The sequence below is a fragment of the Kryptolebias marmoratus genome, linkage group LG11 (assembly GCF_001649575.2).
Source record: "Kryptolebias marmoratus isolate JLee-2015 linkage group LG11, ASM164957v2, whole genome shotgun sequence".
NCBI lineage: Eukaryota > Metazoa > Chordata > Actinopteri > Cyprinodontiformes > Rivulidae > Kryptolebias > Kryptolebias marmoratus.
Genome location: NC_051440.1, coordinates 13,630,614 through 13,643,809, shown reverse-complemented (window position 1 = coordinate 13,643,809; position 13,196 = coordinate 13,630,614). Strand labels below are relative to the sequence as shown.

The 13,196-nt window shown below is 40.4% G+C and overlaps 1 protein-coding gene and 1 long non-coding RNA gene across 4 annotated transcripts; both read left to right on the top strand.

Annotated features, from left to right (window-relative positions):
• The first annotated feature begins 4,987 nt into the window (after nt 1-4,987).
• Nucleotides 4,988-5,896, top strand: LOC112450178. Its single transcript, XR_003038717.2, has 3 exons — nt 4,988-5,386; nt 5,580-5,637; nt 5,758-5,896. It is a non-coding gene; the product is annotated as an uncharacterized LOC112450178 (long non-coding RNA).
• A 2,387-nt stretch (nt 5,897-8,283) lies between these two features.
• Nucleotides 8,284-13,134, top strand: LOC108229906 (sodium/potassium/calcium exchanger 2-like). 3 transcript variants are annotated; one of them, XR_005233695.1, is made up of 6 exons: nt 8,284-8,454; nt 8,692-9,796; nt 10,883-11,092; nt 11,399-11,438; nt 11,934-12,091; nt 12,195-12,336. XR_005233695.1 is itself a non-coding variant. In XM_037978114.1 (6 exons), exons 2-6 carry the CDS (start codon nt 8,837-8,839, stop codon nt 12,433-12,435), a joined length of 1,659 nt encoding a protein of 552 aa, XP_037834042.1. In that variant the 5' UTR covers nt 8,291-8,450; nt 8,692-8,836; the 3' UTR covers nt 12,436-13,134. The 3 variants fall into 3 exon arrangements, 2 of the variants coding, with proteins under 2 accessions (XP_037834042.1, XP_017261113.1); XM_037978114.1 differs by having other exon boundaries at nt 8,291-8,450; nt 11,399-11,488; nt 12,195-13,134; XM_017405624.3 differs by having other exon boundaries at nt 8,291-8,454; nt 11,399-11,488; nt 12,195-13,134.
• Nucleotides 13,135-13,196: the final 62 nt, after the last annotated feature.

Sequence of the window (13,196 nt, the reverse complement as noted above, 5' to 3'; positions counted from 1 at the left end):
GAAATAAACATTTGAAATATATGAGTTTGTATGTAATGTATGAATATAATATACAAGTTTCACTTTTTAAATGGAATTACTGATATCAATCTACTTTTTCATGATATTCTAATTTTATGACCAGCACCTGTAAACACAAAGAGAGGCCCCGGGTCCAAACTGGGGCTCGAACCCAGGACCTGCTTGCTGTAGGTAGGTAGGTAGGTACATTTATTTATATAGCACTTTTCAGCACAAGGCGACTCAAAGTGCTTCACAACACAAGAACAAAATTACAGACAAAGTTACAGAACATGAAACACAATGAAACACAAAGGCTAAACAAGATAAACTAAACTAAGTGTACAGTTTTGATAAATAATCTAAAACATGAGAATCATGTTAAAAGAAACTGTTTTTCCTGAAAGGAAATAAATTAAAAATACTTTAAAGTATTTCCCATGGCATAGCACTGTTAACCTTTCATATGTATGTTTATCCAAATCAGTGTTAGAGAATTGAATTTAATATTGATTTCAGTTTTTATTTTATTGAAATGTTTCTCTGGGTTAGGATTGTGCAGGTCACACATTTCCAGATGATTTTTGTTAATTGCAAGTTATATATTAATTGGTATTTACTTACTTGGAGAGATGTGTCTGGAGCTGATGGATATTGGGCCATGAAGCCTGAGTCACGTCAGGCTGCGGCTGTCGGCTTCAAGGAGCAAATTTATTAAATGTCTTGAAACGCTTGCCAGGGCCTAGAATCCAGTGTCACAGGAGTTTTTAGCCCACTTTTTTTATATGCAAGACAAGCCTCATCTTAAAAATAGTCACAGAGTCGCGGTGGGCGTCTGGAAACCCTTCTTGAACATCTTCCTCAGTTTAGTTTCCCGCGAGTCAGAAAGTGTTTTATTTTTTTCTTCTTTTCTTTTTGTTACTTTTAGTACCACTAGATCTAATGTGTCAAACTCAAGGCCCGCCCCGGCCCGCCAGAACTGTAACAATAACATAATTGTGTGCTTCAATATTATTTTATCAGTCAAATCAAATCAGTTTTTATTTTTATAATGCCAAATTACTCAAACATAAAATATTTAATTTTTAGAAGTAGTCATTGAATGCAGAGAAAGCTATATTTTACCAGTTTGTTAATAGGTAGTTTTATCAATACATCCTTCCATGCCCGGCCTTTTGAGGACATTCATGAGCTTAATGTGGCCCGAAATGAAAATGAGTTTGACACCCCTACACTAGATGATATATACATATAGGATAATGTACTGTCAGAGTTGCAATGCGTTCATATTAGGTGGGTGAATGATCTGATCATCTGACTACCGATTGCAGTAGTCCACATTATTAGCTGAAATAGAGAGCCCCAAAACCAAATTTCACTTAGGACCCCATAGAGGCTTGAGCCGGCCCTGCTTGGGAGAGTTTGGTGGTCTTCAAAAAACCTGCTGAGCTGCTGATGGGTGCTGTACTTGTAGGGAGGGATGGCACTGGAATTATGGTGACTTCGATCCATCCCCACCCCCTGTCCCTCCCTACAAGTACAGCACATCGCCGGTAAAACCGATGATTAATGTTCCGTTGATTTGACTAACTTAGGTGTGCATAGAGAGCCCAGTGTTTGTGTGATGACTAATGTTGTGTTTCAGTGGTACACAAATGTAACAATCCCAAACATTCACAGTTGTGTTTTGTTCTCATTACTGATGAAATATTAAAAAAAAACATCAGTAAGGTCTGTTTCTCTTCCTGTTTCTGATGATGGCGTCTCCTAATCTGCTGCAGGACAGCAGGGATCATCTGACTGGAACTGGATTATAATCTGGATCTGATGTGGACTGAAATGATTTGGACTTTTGGATTAGAAACATTAACAATATAAAGTTTTTCCTGTTTTCAAGGTGACATTCCTTCAAACCAAACAAGAAAGGATCCTGTTTCCTCTGAGAACAGCCTGGTTCTAATGTTCTTGTTTTAGTCTTAATGCTGATGAGGGTCTCTGTCTCTCAGGTTAATGTCTTGGGCGCGCACACGCACGCACGCACGCCCCCTGACGTCAGACGTAACCTTGGCTTTAAAGGCCGCAGAGCCGTTCTGACGCCTCACTTCACCTGGACTCTGACCAGTGTGGACTTCTTGTACTCAAAGTAAAGACTCGCTGAAAAAAAAAAAAAAGGATTCGAGATGGACAACGGTGACCACATCTTCTGGGGAGAACCTGTGCCCTACATTGCCCTCATTGGTAAGATGTCTTCCTGCTGCTTTCAGATTGGTTAGAGGAGTAACATCCTGCAGAAACCCGACAAATATGCTTTGAAACACATTAATTACCGGGCAAAAATGAGCAGCACTTTTAATTTATATTTAATTTATATATGTCTATTTATATTGTGTCATAAATTGTGTTATAAAAAACTAATTGAGTCAAACCAGACGAATATTTATATTTATATTATTTAAAATGATAATTTGCGGTAAAAATGTCTGAATTCTCCCGGTAAAAGTGTAGAATGTAACAACGGTTGGTAGGTTTGAAAACATCACTTATTTTGTTTTGAGAGCTCCGGGTTTTAACAGTTTGGCGTCGAAATCAGTCAAAAATAAAATGGCGACCGGGTCGAATTTTAGAAAATGCCAAAAAAATGTTTTTGTGTTGCTATGATGGAGATGATGGAACTTTAGAACCCCGGCCGACAGAACGTCAGACGGCTTTACGTACAGGCGCTTTGGCCATATGACGTCATCACGCAGCGGAGTTTAGCTCCCGTAGCTAGCTAAGTGCTAACTAACTCTTTTTAATGCTAACTGTAACTAACCTTTATGTTGTGGTGCATTTAGCTATTTCTCTGGAGTTATTTTACACGGTGTAGCTATCAGGAGTTTATACGACCTGTTTCTGTTCACAAAACCCAAAGTATTTTTTCTTTACGATAAAAAGAGTAATTTTAAAAATCGCTGCTGTTTATTATTGTCAATATCCAAGTTTGTCACAATAAATCAAGCTAACGTTTCTATGGTTCTTTACACTAAAAATAGTTTTTACTATTCATGCCTCCTACAGCTGCAATAATTTTTAAATAAATATGTTATATATTATTTGTATCACTTGAGGGCCTTCCATCGTCTTCGGATGGAACCGCCATTTTTATTCACTTTGAGAGTTAAAATTTATTTGTTGCTTAAATGATGTATGTTTCTTTTCTTCTCTATGAAGAACCTACAGCTAAGGGATAAAACTATACTGTATGACAAATTTATGACTTATTACATGACTACATAAAAGTTTAGTGAACTATTTTTGTGTTCAAATTGGATACAAGTTGTGTGTTATCTGCTTATGTGTGTAAAGATTTGTTTTAAATATTTTAATGTGAACAGAGTTTAAAATTTCTATCAAAATCCTGCATGAAAAATCTTTTATAATTGTCATGTTGAATATCAGAGAGGTAAGCTGCTCTGGTCAGACAGTATCTATCTGTGGTTTTGCTTCTGACAGTTTCAGATTGTAAATGATTGTTTCTGACCTCAGTAATGATTGTAGCTGTTTGTTCTCAGCTGTCTGATGTGAGAAATGTTCTTAAAAGGATCTTATTTTCCATCAGATGGCCGTCCACACATAGTCAACTTTCCAACACCACCACCTCGGATTGAGACCCTGTACCTGCGCCGCCGTCCTCTTCCTGCTGAGGCTCCTGTAGCTGCTGCTGAGGCCCCTGTAGCTGCTGCTGGGGCTCCTGCTGGGGCCCCTGTAGCTGCTGCTGGGGCCCCTGTAGCTGCTGCTGGGGCTCCTGTAGCTGCTGCTGGGGCTCCTGCTGGGGCCCCTGTAGCTGCTGGTGGTGCTCCTTCAGCTTCCCAGTCTTCGGGCCTCACCTCCACAAAGAGGAGCAGGGAGGACAGCTGCTCCGAAGAGGTTAGTCCAAAGAAGCAGAGGATGAATGATGAGGATAATGAACAGCATTCTCCTCCCTCAGATTCCTCTCCTTCGACTTCCGACGGCAGCTCCTTCAGGTTCCGAAGATACTTCGAGAGGCCTTTCGCCTGGGAGGAGGAGGACGACGAGGACGACTAGAGTCCCACAACCCTGCGTGCTGCAGGATTGGACAACGTTCATGTCTGGCAAGGTTTGAAGTGCCTTAGGTAGCGTCTTGCACCAGGGCCAGTTTGTATATAGTTCCTTTGTTTAAAAACTGAAAGGCTTGCCTTTGCCTCTGGTGGGGCTCTGATTTGGTTTTTGTTGGGGGTGCTGACTCCTGGAAAACAATGGTGAGTATCTTTTAATTAGAAATGTTTAGAAAATGTCACTAATTTACAAAATTTATTAATATTTATTTTGTCTTTTTATGGCAGGAAATCAACAGGGGGAAACCCCTAAGATAAGTACCTTTTTCTAAAATATGTTAAGAAAATTCTAAGTATTTACAAAGTTTAGGGATAATAATGTTTCTTTATTTTTTGGTTTGTCTTTTTGTAGGTTTGTACCAGCTGGGGCAAAAAAGATACGTGCATTTTTAAAAGGAATGGTTAATTTTCAATGTCAGTTTCTTGTGAAATTTTAAGAAATTTGATGTAGGCTATTAACAAAGTTTATGAATAATATTGTTCCATTTTTTTATTTTTATTTGCAGGGGGGGGGGTCGGTGCGAACACTTGAAAAACAATGGTGAGTATCTTTTTATTAGAAATGTTTAGAAAATGTCACTGATTTACAAAATTTATTAATATTTATATTTTACTTTTTATTGCAGGAAATCAACAGGGGGAAACCCCTAAGATAAGTACCTTTTTCTAAAATATGTTAAGAAAATTTTAAGTATTTACAAAGTTTAGGAATAATAATGTTCCATTTTTTATTTTTATTTGCAGGGGGGGGGGTCGGTGCGAACACTTGAAAAACAAAGGTAAAAACCTTTTTTAGTAGAAACGTTTAGAAAATGTTACATCTTCACAAAACTTATTAATATGTATTTTGTCGTTTTATTGCAGGTTGTGAATACGCCCCCCACCCAAGATAAGTACATTTTTAAAGGAAATGTTTAGTTTTTAATGTAATTTTCTTGTAAAATTCAAACATTTTCTAACATTTATTATTTATCTGTTAATGTTTTGTAGGTTGGTAACAACTAGAAAATGATCTGGAAGAAAGATAAGTACCATTTTCCAAGAAATGTGTAGAAAAATCTTAAATATATTTACACAATTTATTGATATTAATATTAACTTGTGTTGTTTTTTTTATTGTAGGTTGCAAACAGCTGGGGAAAAGGTGAAGAAAGATAAGTAGCATTTAAAAGAAATCTTTAGAAGATCTTATGTGTTTATGAATTTTATGAATCCTGATGCTGTGTTTCTGGTTTGTTTTGTAGGTTTCTAACAGCGGGGACAAAACAAAGGTGAGTACAGTTTTTTAAATTGCTATGTACTTATAAAATGTATTTATATTTATCTGTCATCTTGTTTGTTAGTTTTGTAGGTTGCTGACTGCTGTGGAAATACAAAGTGTACAAAGAATACAAAGTGTCGTCAAAAGAAACATGTCAAATTCTGTTTTTTCAAGATATTTAAAATAGATTTCTCTTTTTGCAGGTCTAAGTGCTGGGAAGTAAGATAAGTGTGGTTAAAAACATCAAAGAAAATCCTGTGTGTAAGTTCTTATTCTTATTGTGTGTGTGTGTGTGTGTGTGCTAACAGCCTGTGAAGTGACCTCTGACCTGCAGCTCAGAGGGTCTCCTCACTCCCCTCTGCCTGCTTCTGTTCCACTCAGAGAGGATCCTGTCTCTCTCCGTCTGTCCCTGCTCTTGTCCTCATAGGACTCCAGTCCAGAGAGGTCCACCTGTGTGTCCTCTGTGCCGTCCTCCTGAACTGTTGGATCTGCCTGGTCTTCCTCTTAAGGCCCCCCTCCACCTGCCCAGTTTAAAACTGACTGTTTAAAACTGAAAATAAAATTGGGTGTATATTAAAACTTTTTAAATGTTTTTATTGTTACAGTAAATATAGAAGATCGTGTTTCTGTATTTTGTGTTGGGCCTTTAAAACCCACTTCACTTTAAATGATGAACACACCTGGTGTGATTGTGACGAACACGTTGATCCAAAATCCAGCCTCAGGTAGAAGAACGGGGAAGCGGTTGCCACGACAACCAGAACAACTCAACAAAAAGCTGTCGAACCAAAGAAGGCTGCAGTCAGGTGACTCTGACAGGGAAACAAATCTAAAAGCAGAACAGTGGTGGTCAGGACTCTCTGCGTCTCTGGGACTTGGACACGCTGGAGACAGGAGAAGTCTTCTTCATACTACGGTGTCATGAACATCCCAGTGTCCTCTTTCCTCTGGGTTACCTCCAGTCAGAGTCCAGATCTGAAACAATCTGCTTCTTTTTCCTTAAAGTCACTCAGGGTTTCATTAGTAATATTCAACGGCAGCACATTCAGGGATTTTCAGACAAAACAAACAATAAATGTGAGCTAAATGATGAATCTGTCCTCAAGAAGAGGAAACATTCAGGAGCCAATGAAGGCCTCCAGCAGTAAGAGGGAGTTGATTTAATACTTTTCATCAGCAGAAGGCTATTAACCCTCTGAGNTCAAATAGATTTCTCTTCTTGCAGGTCTAACTGCTGGGAAAGAAGATAAGTGTGGTTAAAAACATCAATGCAAAGAAAATCCTGTGTGTAAGTTCTTCTTATTATTATTGTGTGTGTGTGTGTGTAGGTGCTAACAGCCTTCATTTAGTTTAGTTTTATAATAAAATGTTAAACTAGTTCTTATTATTGCAGACTTTGGGGGAAGTGCACTGCTGTGGTGTTTAGAGATTCTCTGGAGGGGTTACATGCATCATGTGTGCCATCCCATCATAAACAGACTCACATCATGGAGTGATTCAGTTGGACTCACTGATTGGATGATGAACTTCGTTCAGGACGACACGGAGCTCACTGTGGCAGAAATTTAGTCAGAAGACACCAACCTCTGACTCGTGTCTTTAAGGACTTGTCAGCTTGTTGGATTTTTCAATGGCTCTCTGTGGTCCCTCTTTCACCAACAGCTGCACCAATAAAATAATTGACATACCTGAGGCTGGAAAATAGGTTTCATTACTATTATGTTCACTTCTGCCTGATGTAGCTAATTAGCATCACACCTAAATTTATATTTAATGTATGTGCTTTATTCAAACTAACAATCTCTACTTAATCCAACGTCTGCTTGACAGCAAAAACAGATATTTTATTTGTTTAGATCACTGTAAATAGATTCAGGCAGGATGGAGTTAATAAACTTTTAAAATAGGCTATTTTTTTTATTAAGTACAAAACTTAGTTCAGACCTTTGTTCACTCTCAAACCAGTCTTTCTAACAACCATGTTTTATTGTCACCTGCTGCTGAACACACACTGACTGTGTGTGCGTATGTGCATTTTTCTGTCATGTTAGCAAAATATTTCCTGTCCCACTGGGCAGACTAATGAACAGTAATTACAGGAGGTGCCTCTGGAAGTGATGAACTTTTGGAGACACCCTGTCCAAGATGGCCGGTGAGAACACAAGGCTCTGATGAGCTTCAGGGTTCTGTTAGTTCCTCAGAGAGGCAGCTTGTGTTTGGGTCTTTGTTGAAGGTTCAGTCAGAGTCTCTGTGCCGTTGCGCCCTCTAGTGTCAGAGACTGGAACAGATCTATTATCAGTACCAGGGGATAATATTCTCTTTATAATCAGTGATCTGATCATTTAAAAATGAGTAGAAGGTAAAAATACACGTCAGGACAACTTTTTGTGACTTGTGTGACAAAACAAGTTTGACCACCAGAGGGCGACCTCTCCTTTTCTCTGAAAATATTACCAAACAACTTGAAGGGTTTGGGATTTTCTTTTCTTTCAACAGAAGCAATGTGGATTAGCTGTGGGGGCCATCTTGAATGAGGTTAACTCAAAAAGTGTATTAGCTGTAGAGGTATATTCCTGGAAGTTTCATTAAAACGCGCCCAGTTGTCGCCGAGCAATAGTATTTTGCTAACAGACAGAGACTCTTAATAGTTATTGGCAAAATTATATATAAAAAAAAGAACTTGAGCAATCTGTTAGCGCTCAGAATATGTGTTTGGGATTATTTCCAGCTACCACCACACCAGATTGTACCTTAATATCAGAAAAAAAACTGACTGAGTTGCAGCCAGTCTACCCTCCCAACATGGCGACGTCGATGACGTGAGGTGACGTTAGCCTGGTGGGCGGAGCCATCGTTTCCTGCCGCTGCGCTGCACACAAACTTGACAAGTCCTCAGAAACACAACCAGCTGTTATTGGATGAGTGCGTAAAAGTGTGAGAAAACGGCCGCTATTCCCCCCCCCCTGAATTATTGCACAATATAGTGGGCCAGTCTTGACTCAGAAAACACAGGAGAGTTTTTAGCCCTGGAGAGATCCGTGTGGAAAACTGCGCAGTAAAAGATCCAACAATATGTAGGTGAGTAGCTTGATTTATTTTTTATGTCTGTAATTTCAAACATTATTATTATTATTATTATTTTGCTTAAAATGTGCACTCTTTTAATGTATGCAGTACTTTGATTTGGAGATTTATGTTTGCTGTTTACATGTCAGTAAATGTATTTTGTTGTTTTTGTTCTTGAAATAGTTAAATACTTACATAACACGGTTGGATCTTGGCCTGCTGCCTGAATGTGCTGCCTCTTTTTTCCAGGGACGTCACGGAATCATTCTGCTGCCTCTCCAAAGTCTGCCTGGGAGAAAAACTGGCCTTCCCCCTCGACTTTTTCTTTAGATCTTGGTTTGTGCCATCTGTAAACCAGTAAATTTGCTTTTTTTTTTTTTTTTTTTACAGCAAAATGAACCGTAGAGGAGGAAAGCTACTGCAGCTGAACCCAGTTCGGTCGATCCTCTCCGTGCTCCTCCTCTGCTCCACCATCAGCGCTCAGCTGAATGACCCCTCGTCCCAGGCTCAACCTGGAGAAGATTTTAAAAGTGGCTCCAATATCCGAATAGAGGAGGAACGTCCCCCTGCAGCGCATGAAGCCACAGGTCAAACAACGGAGCCGTTCGATGCGGGACGTTACACAGATAAATTGTTGGATTTGAAAGGACCTGCCAGCACTGACTCTCTGTTATCGCTCACTGTAAATCAGGGTGTTGACCTCACCACTGTGGCTCCCCATTCTTTGCAGAAGAAATCCGCTCCCGGTCCGACTTCACCTGTTCCACTCGTTGGTTCGAACTACACTGAAGATATGTTTATCTCTGAGGAATTCACACCAGGATGGGTGATCCTGTATATTTTGGGGATTATATACACATTTGTGTCACTGGTAACCGTGTGCGATAAGTTCTTCGTTCCTTCGCTGGAGGTCATCGGAGATAAGTTGGCCATCTCCGATGATGTTGCAGGAGCCACCTTCATGGCTGCAGGAAGATACGTCCCTAATCTGGCGGCTTTCTTCCTTACAGTCGACAGCAGCTCCTGGTCTGTAGAAATGTCCTCAGTGGCCGATTCTGCAGTTTTCAGAGTTTTGTATGTGACTGCAATGTGTGCTTTGTTTTCCCGGGAGGTCCTCCATCTCAGTCGGTGGCCACTTTTCAGAGACATGTCATTCTACCTTATTGGCCTTGTCTTACTGATCGCGCTCTCGGGTGTGCTCGTAACGTGGTGGGGAAGCGTAACGATGGTGGGCTGCTGCGTCCTCTATTGCATCTTTCTGAAGTATAACACGCAAGCGAGGCGAGCGTTCAAGACCCAGCTCCGAAAACACAGAACGATGCCGAAAGCTCCTTCAGAGGAGAAAAGTGAAACGGTAAGTTTGTCTTGAGACAGGACATTTGTCCTCTCTAAGATCAAATAATTGTGTCCCACTGCTTTAAAAGGCAGGCGATCATGTGTCTGTGTTTGTCTGTCTGTTAGCCAAATATCTCATGAACCACAGGATGGATTTCAATGAAACTCTGACTCTCAACTATGACCACATCACATTTCAGATTAAGATCTGTCAAACTGACTGCCTTATAGCCATTTATTTGTTTGCTAAGGTGAATTAGCTGTGGCAGCCATCTTGAATCAGGCTGACTCCGTAGGTTTATCCGGTGTAGATCTACATCCGGTGATTTAATTTGTGACTTTCACAAGAACCACCAAAATTGCAGAAATACTCCCTGGGACCGTTAGTGGTGGTCATTTTGAGTCCCAGCTGATTCCGCCTCAAATATTTTGAGTGGCGGTGTTTTGTTCAATATCTACAATTTCTACAAAGTTTTGTTAATAATTTATTTGACTATTTATTCATTTTAAGCTCAACTTTGAAACTTAAAATAGGAGATGACTTTTTAAACTGCTGATACTCCAGCTCTGTATGTTTACTCTCTGTCCTTCTAACATCGTCTCCTCTGCCCTGTGCCGTCACAGTAGCGCCCTCTGGTGACAAGGAGTAATAACAGCAACACATCAACTCGGTGTAAACAACAGTGACGATAATTCTTTTATTCTGTATTACAAACATCCCTTATTTCACAAGGTGATAAAGAGAGACATTTCGGGAAAAGTCATGAACTACGAGACCCACGCTAGTTAATTTAGGAGAGTTACACTGATCTGAACATGCAAAAGGCGTCAAATTGACCCCTTGGCAGTTTCTAGTGTTCATTAAAATCCATCCATGAGATATTTTGCAAAGACAGACTAATGCGCACACATGAGCACAGAAAATGACATGAATTACAGTTAATTATATGACCGCCCACCTTTCATGGAGGTAGCGATACTAAAAAAAGGGTTGGAAATTAGAAAATAAAAGAAAGCTTCTGATAGAGTCATGATGCTTAGATTAAATCAGTTTGCTCAGGTGCTTTTTACCATTGCTGATTATGTTCACCATTATGCTTCCTAGGAATATTTGCCTGCAGGTGGCTCTGTAGACGGTGAGGAAGATGATGGCAGTAACACAGAAAATGAGGGTGTAGAGGTCGGAGTGGAAGACGATGAAGTGAAACCACTGTCCTTACAGTGGTTTAAGCTGTTGTGCCAACAAATCATTTACTTGCTCCTGTTGCCCCTCATATGGCCTCTGTGGCTCATCTTTCCTGACGTTCACAGCCAGGTGAGACCCACATTGAATGTTTTAGACCAGTGGTCTCCAATCCTGGTCCTGGAGGGCCACTATCCTGCATGTTTTACTTGTTTCTCTGCTCCAACAATCCTGATTTAAATTAATGGGTGATTAACTGGCTTCTGCAGAACATGAAGAGGTAATTTAACCACTGAATCAGGTGTGTTGGAGCAGGGAAACAAGGAAAACATGCAGGATAGTGGCCCTCCAGGACCAAGATTGGACACCCCTGTTTTAGACTGACTGTGACACAACGACTGTTTTGTGATTTTGGTGTCTCTGCTTCTCTTTGCACAGAGCTCCAGGAGATTCTTCGTGATGACCTACTTGGTTTCTAGTATGTGGTTAGGTGTCTTCTTCCACCTCATATTGTGGCTGGCCTTTCAGGTCTTGAAACTTGTTTTTATTGATCACAATAATTGGTTTTGCCCATGTCTTAATGTGTGTGTGTGTTCGTCTGTATTGTTAGCAAACTGTCTCATGGACCACTGGGCGAATTTTGATGAAACTTTCAGAAAGTTTTTATTGGCTGTACATCCAAAACTGATTGACTTTTAGAATCAGCCTGTAGCGTGAAACGAAAGCACGAGTTCGCCATGAGGTTTTTTAAAGACAGCCCCACAGAACCTTTTATTCACGTGCAATGAATTTGCAATGCATTTCACATAAAAGACTAAAAAGAAAACATACAAGCGGTCACTTTGTCCTTATCAGGTGCAGGATGTGTGCTGCCTCTGCGACCACCTAAACCCAGTTCAGAAAACACAACCCACACAACACCTAGAGGATGGTTTATTTGATTTGTTTATTTATTTAGTTTAATTTTCTGCAGGTGGGACAGACATTTACTGTTGGAGCTCCTCTTCATCTGGTGGGGGCATTAATGTCCAGCCCTGACCTCATAACCAGTGTGATTGTGGCTCGGAAAGGCAAGGGGGACATGGCCGTGTCCAGTAACGTGGGTGAAAACATCTTCGACATTACTTTAGTGTGAGTTAACAATACTGATTTTGTCAGAAATGATGAACAGCAACAAAACAGCTGATTGTTTCTTTTTTTTGTTGTTGTTTTAATTTGCCGTTTCTTTCAAAAGTCTCCCGCTGTTATGTCTCCTGCACTTGCTGATCCACGGCGCCCCTCATCCAGTCGTCATGAGTGGATTCTACTGCGCTTCTGTTCTTCACTTCCTCATGCTCGTCTTTGCTGTCGTCTCCATTAGCGTCTGTAAGTGGAGGCTGAACAAAGTGCTGGGCGTCGTCATGCTCCTGGTCTTCTTTCTGTTCCTGGTTGTTAGCATTATGATGCAGCATAAAGCCATTCGTTGCCCCATTTAAAGAACTTAAACTGTATTTCAGCTATAATTCGTTTGATTTGATTTTAAACAGCTTCCAAACTGCAGTTCTGCTTTAAAGCAGGCTTAGTTTACAATATTCTAATGCCAACTACCCAAGTTTGTACAGTAAAGTTACTTTACATTGTCCAGTTTTGTTTGAAATTAAGGTAAAATCATCTTCCTTAAATGTGCAAAGCTGTGTGATTGGTATTTTACCATCTGCACAAAGAGCAGAAACTGGTCTTGTTCAAAAGGAAATGGGACCTAATTATTTTTTGGATAATCCTGTTTTTTCCTTCCCTAGAGTTGATTGTATGCACTGAAAGTGTCCTGGCTCCTTACCAATGAACGAGAACAATTAAAGTGCCCATTGTTGTAACTCCAGTTGCGAGGATTGTGCGTTGCCTGTTTTGAGATGGTATACTGCCTGCAAAAGTTCGTCCCTTCTTGATGTTGAGGTATCTGGTCTGCATCTGTGTTCAGGCCATGAGGCCTGAGCTATCATTTTGAGAGACACTGTCCTCAGCCACAACGCCTTTTTAAGAAGTGAACCGTGGGCTCTTACGCTCACGTTGTCGAAAACGTGCAGTTAGCTGTTGCTTGTCTGAAGACCCTAGTCTATCCCCATAAATGGAATTGAATGTACTTGAATCCTACAGGTCCGTCCCAGTGGGACGTGGGTGTCTTGTTACTCTTACTAGGGTGTGGTAAATGTTCATAAAAATAAGCAGCCCCAGAGAAAGGGGGGGATTTCACTGATTG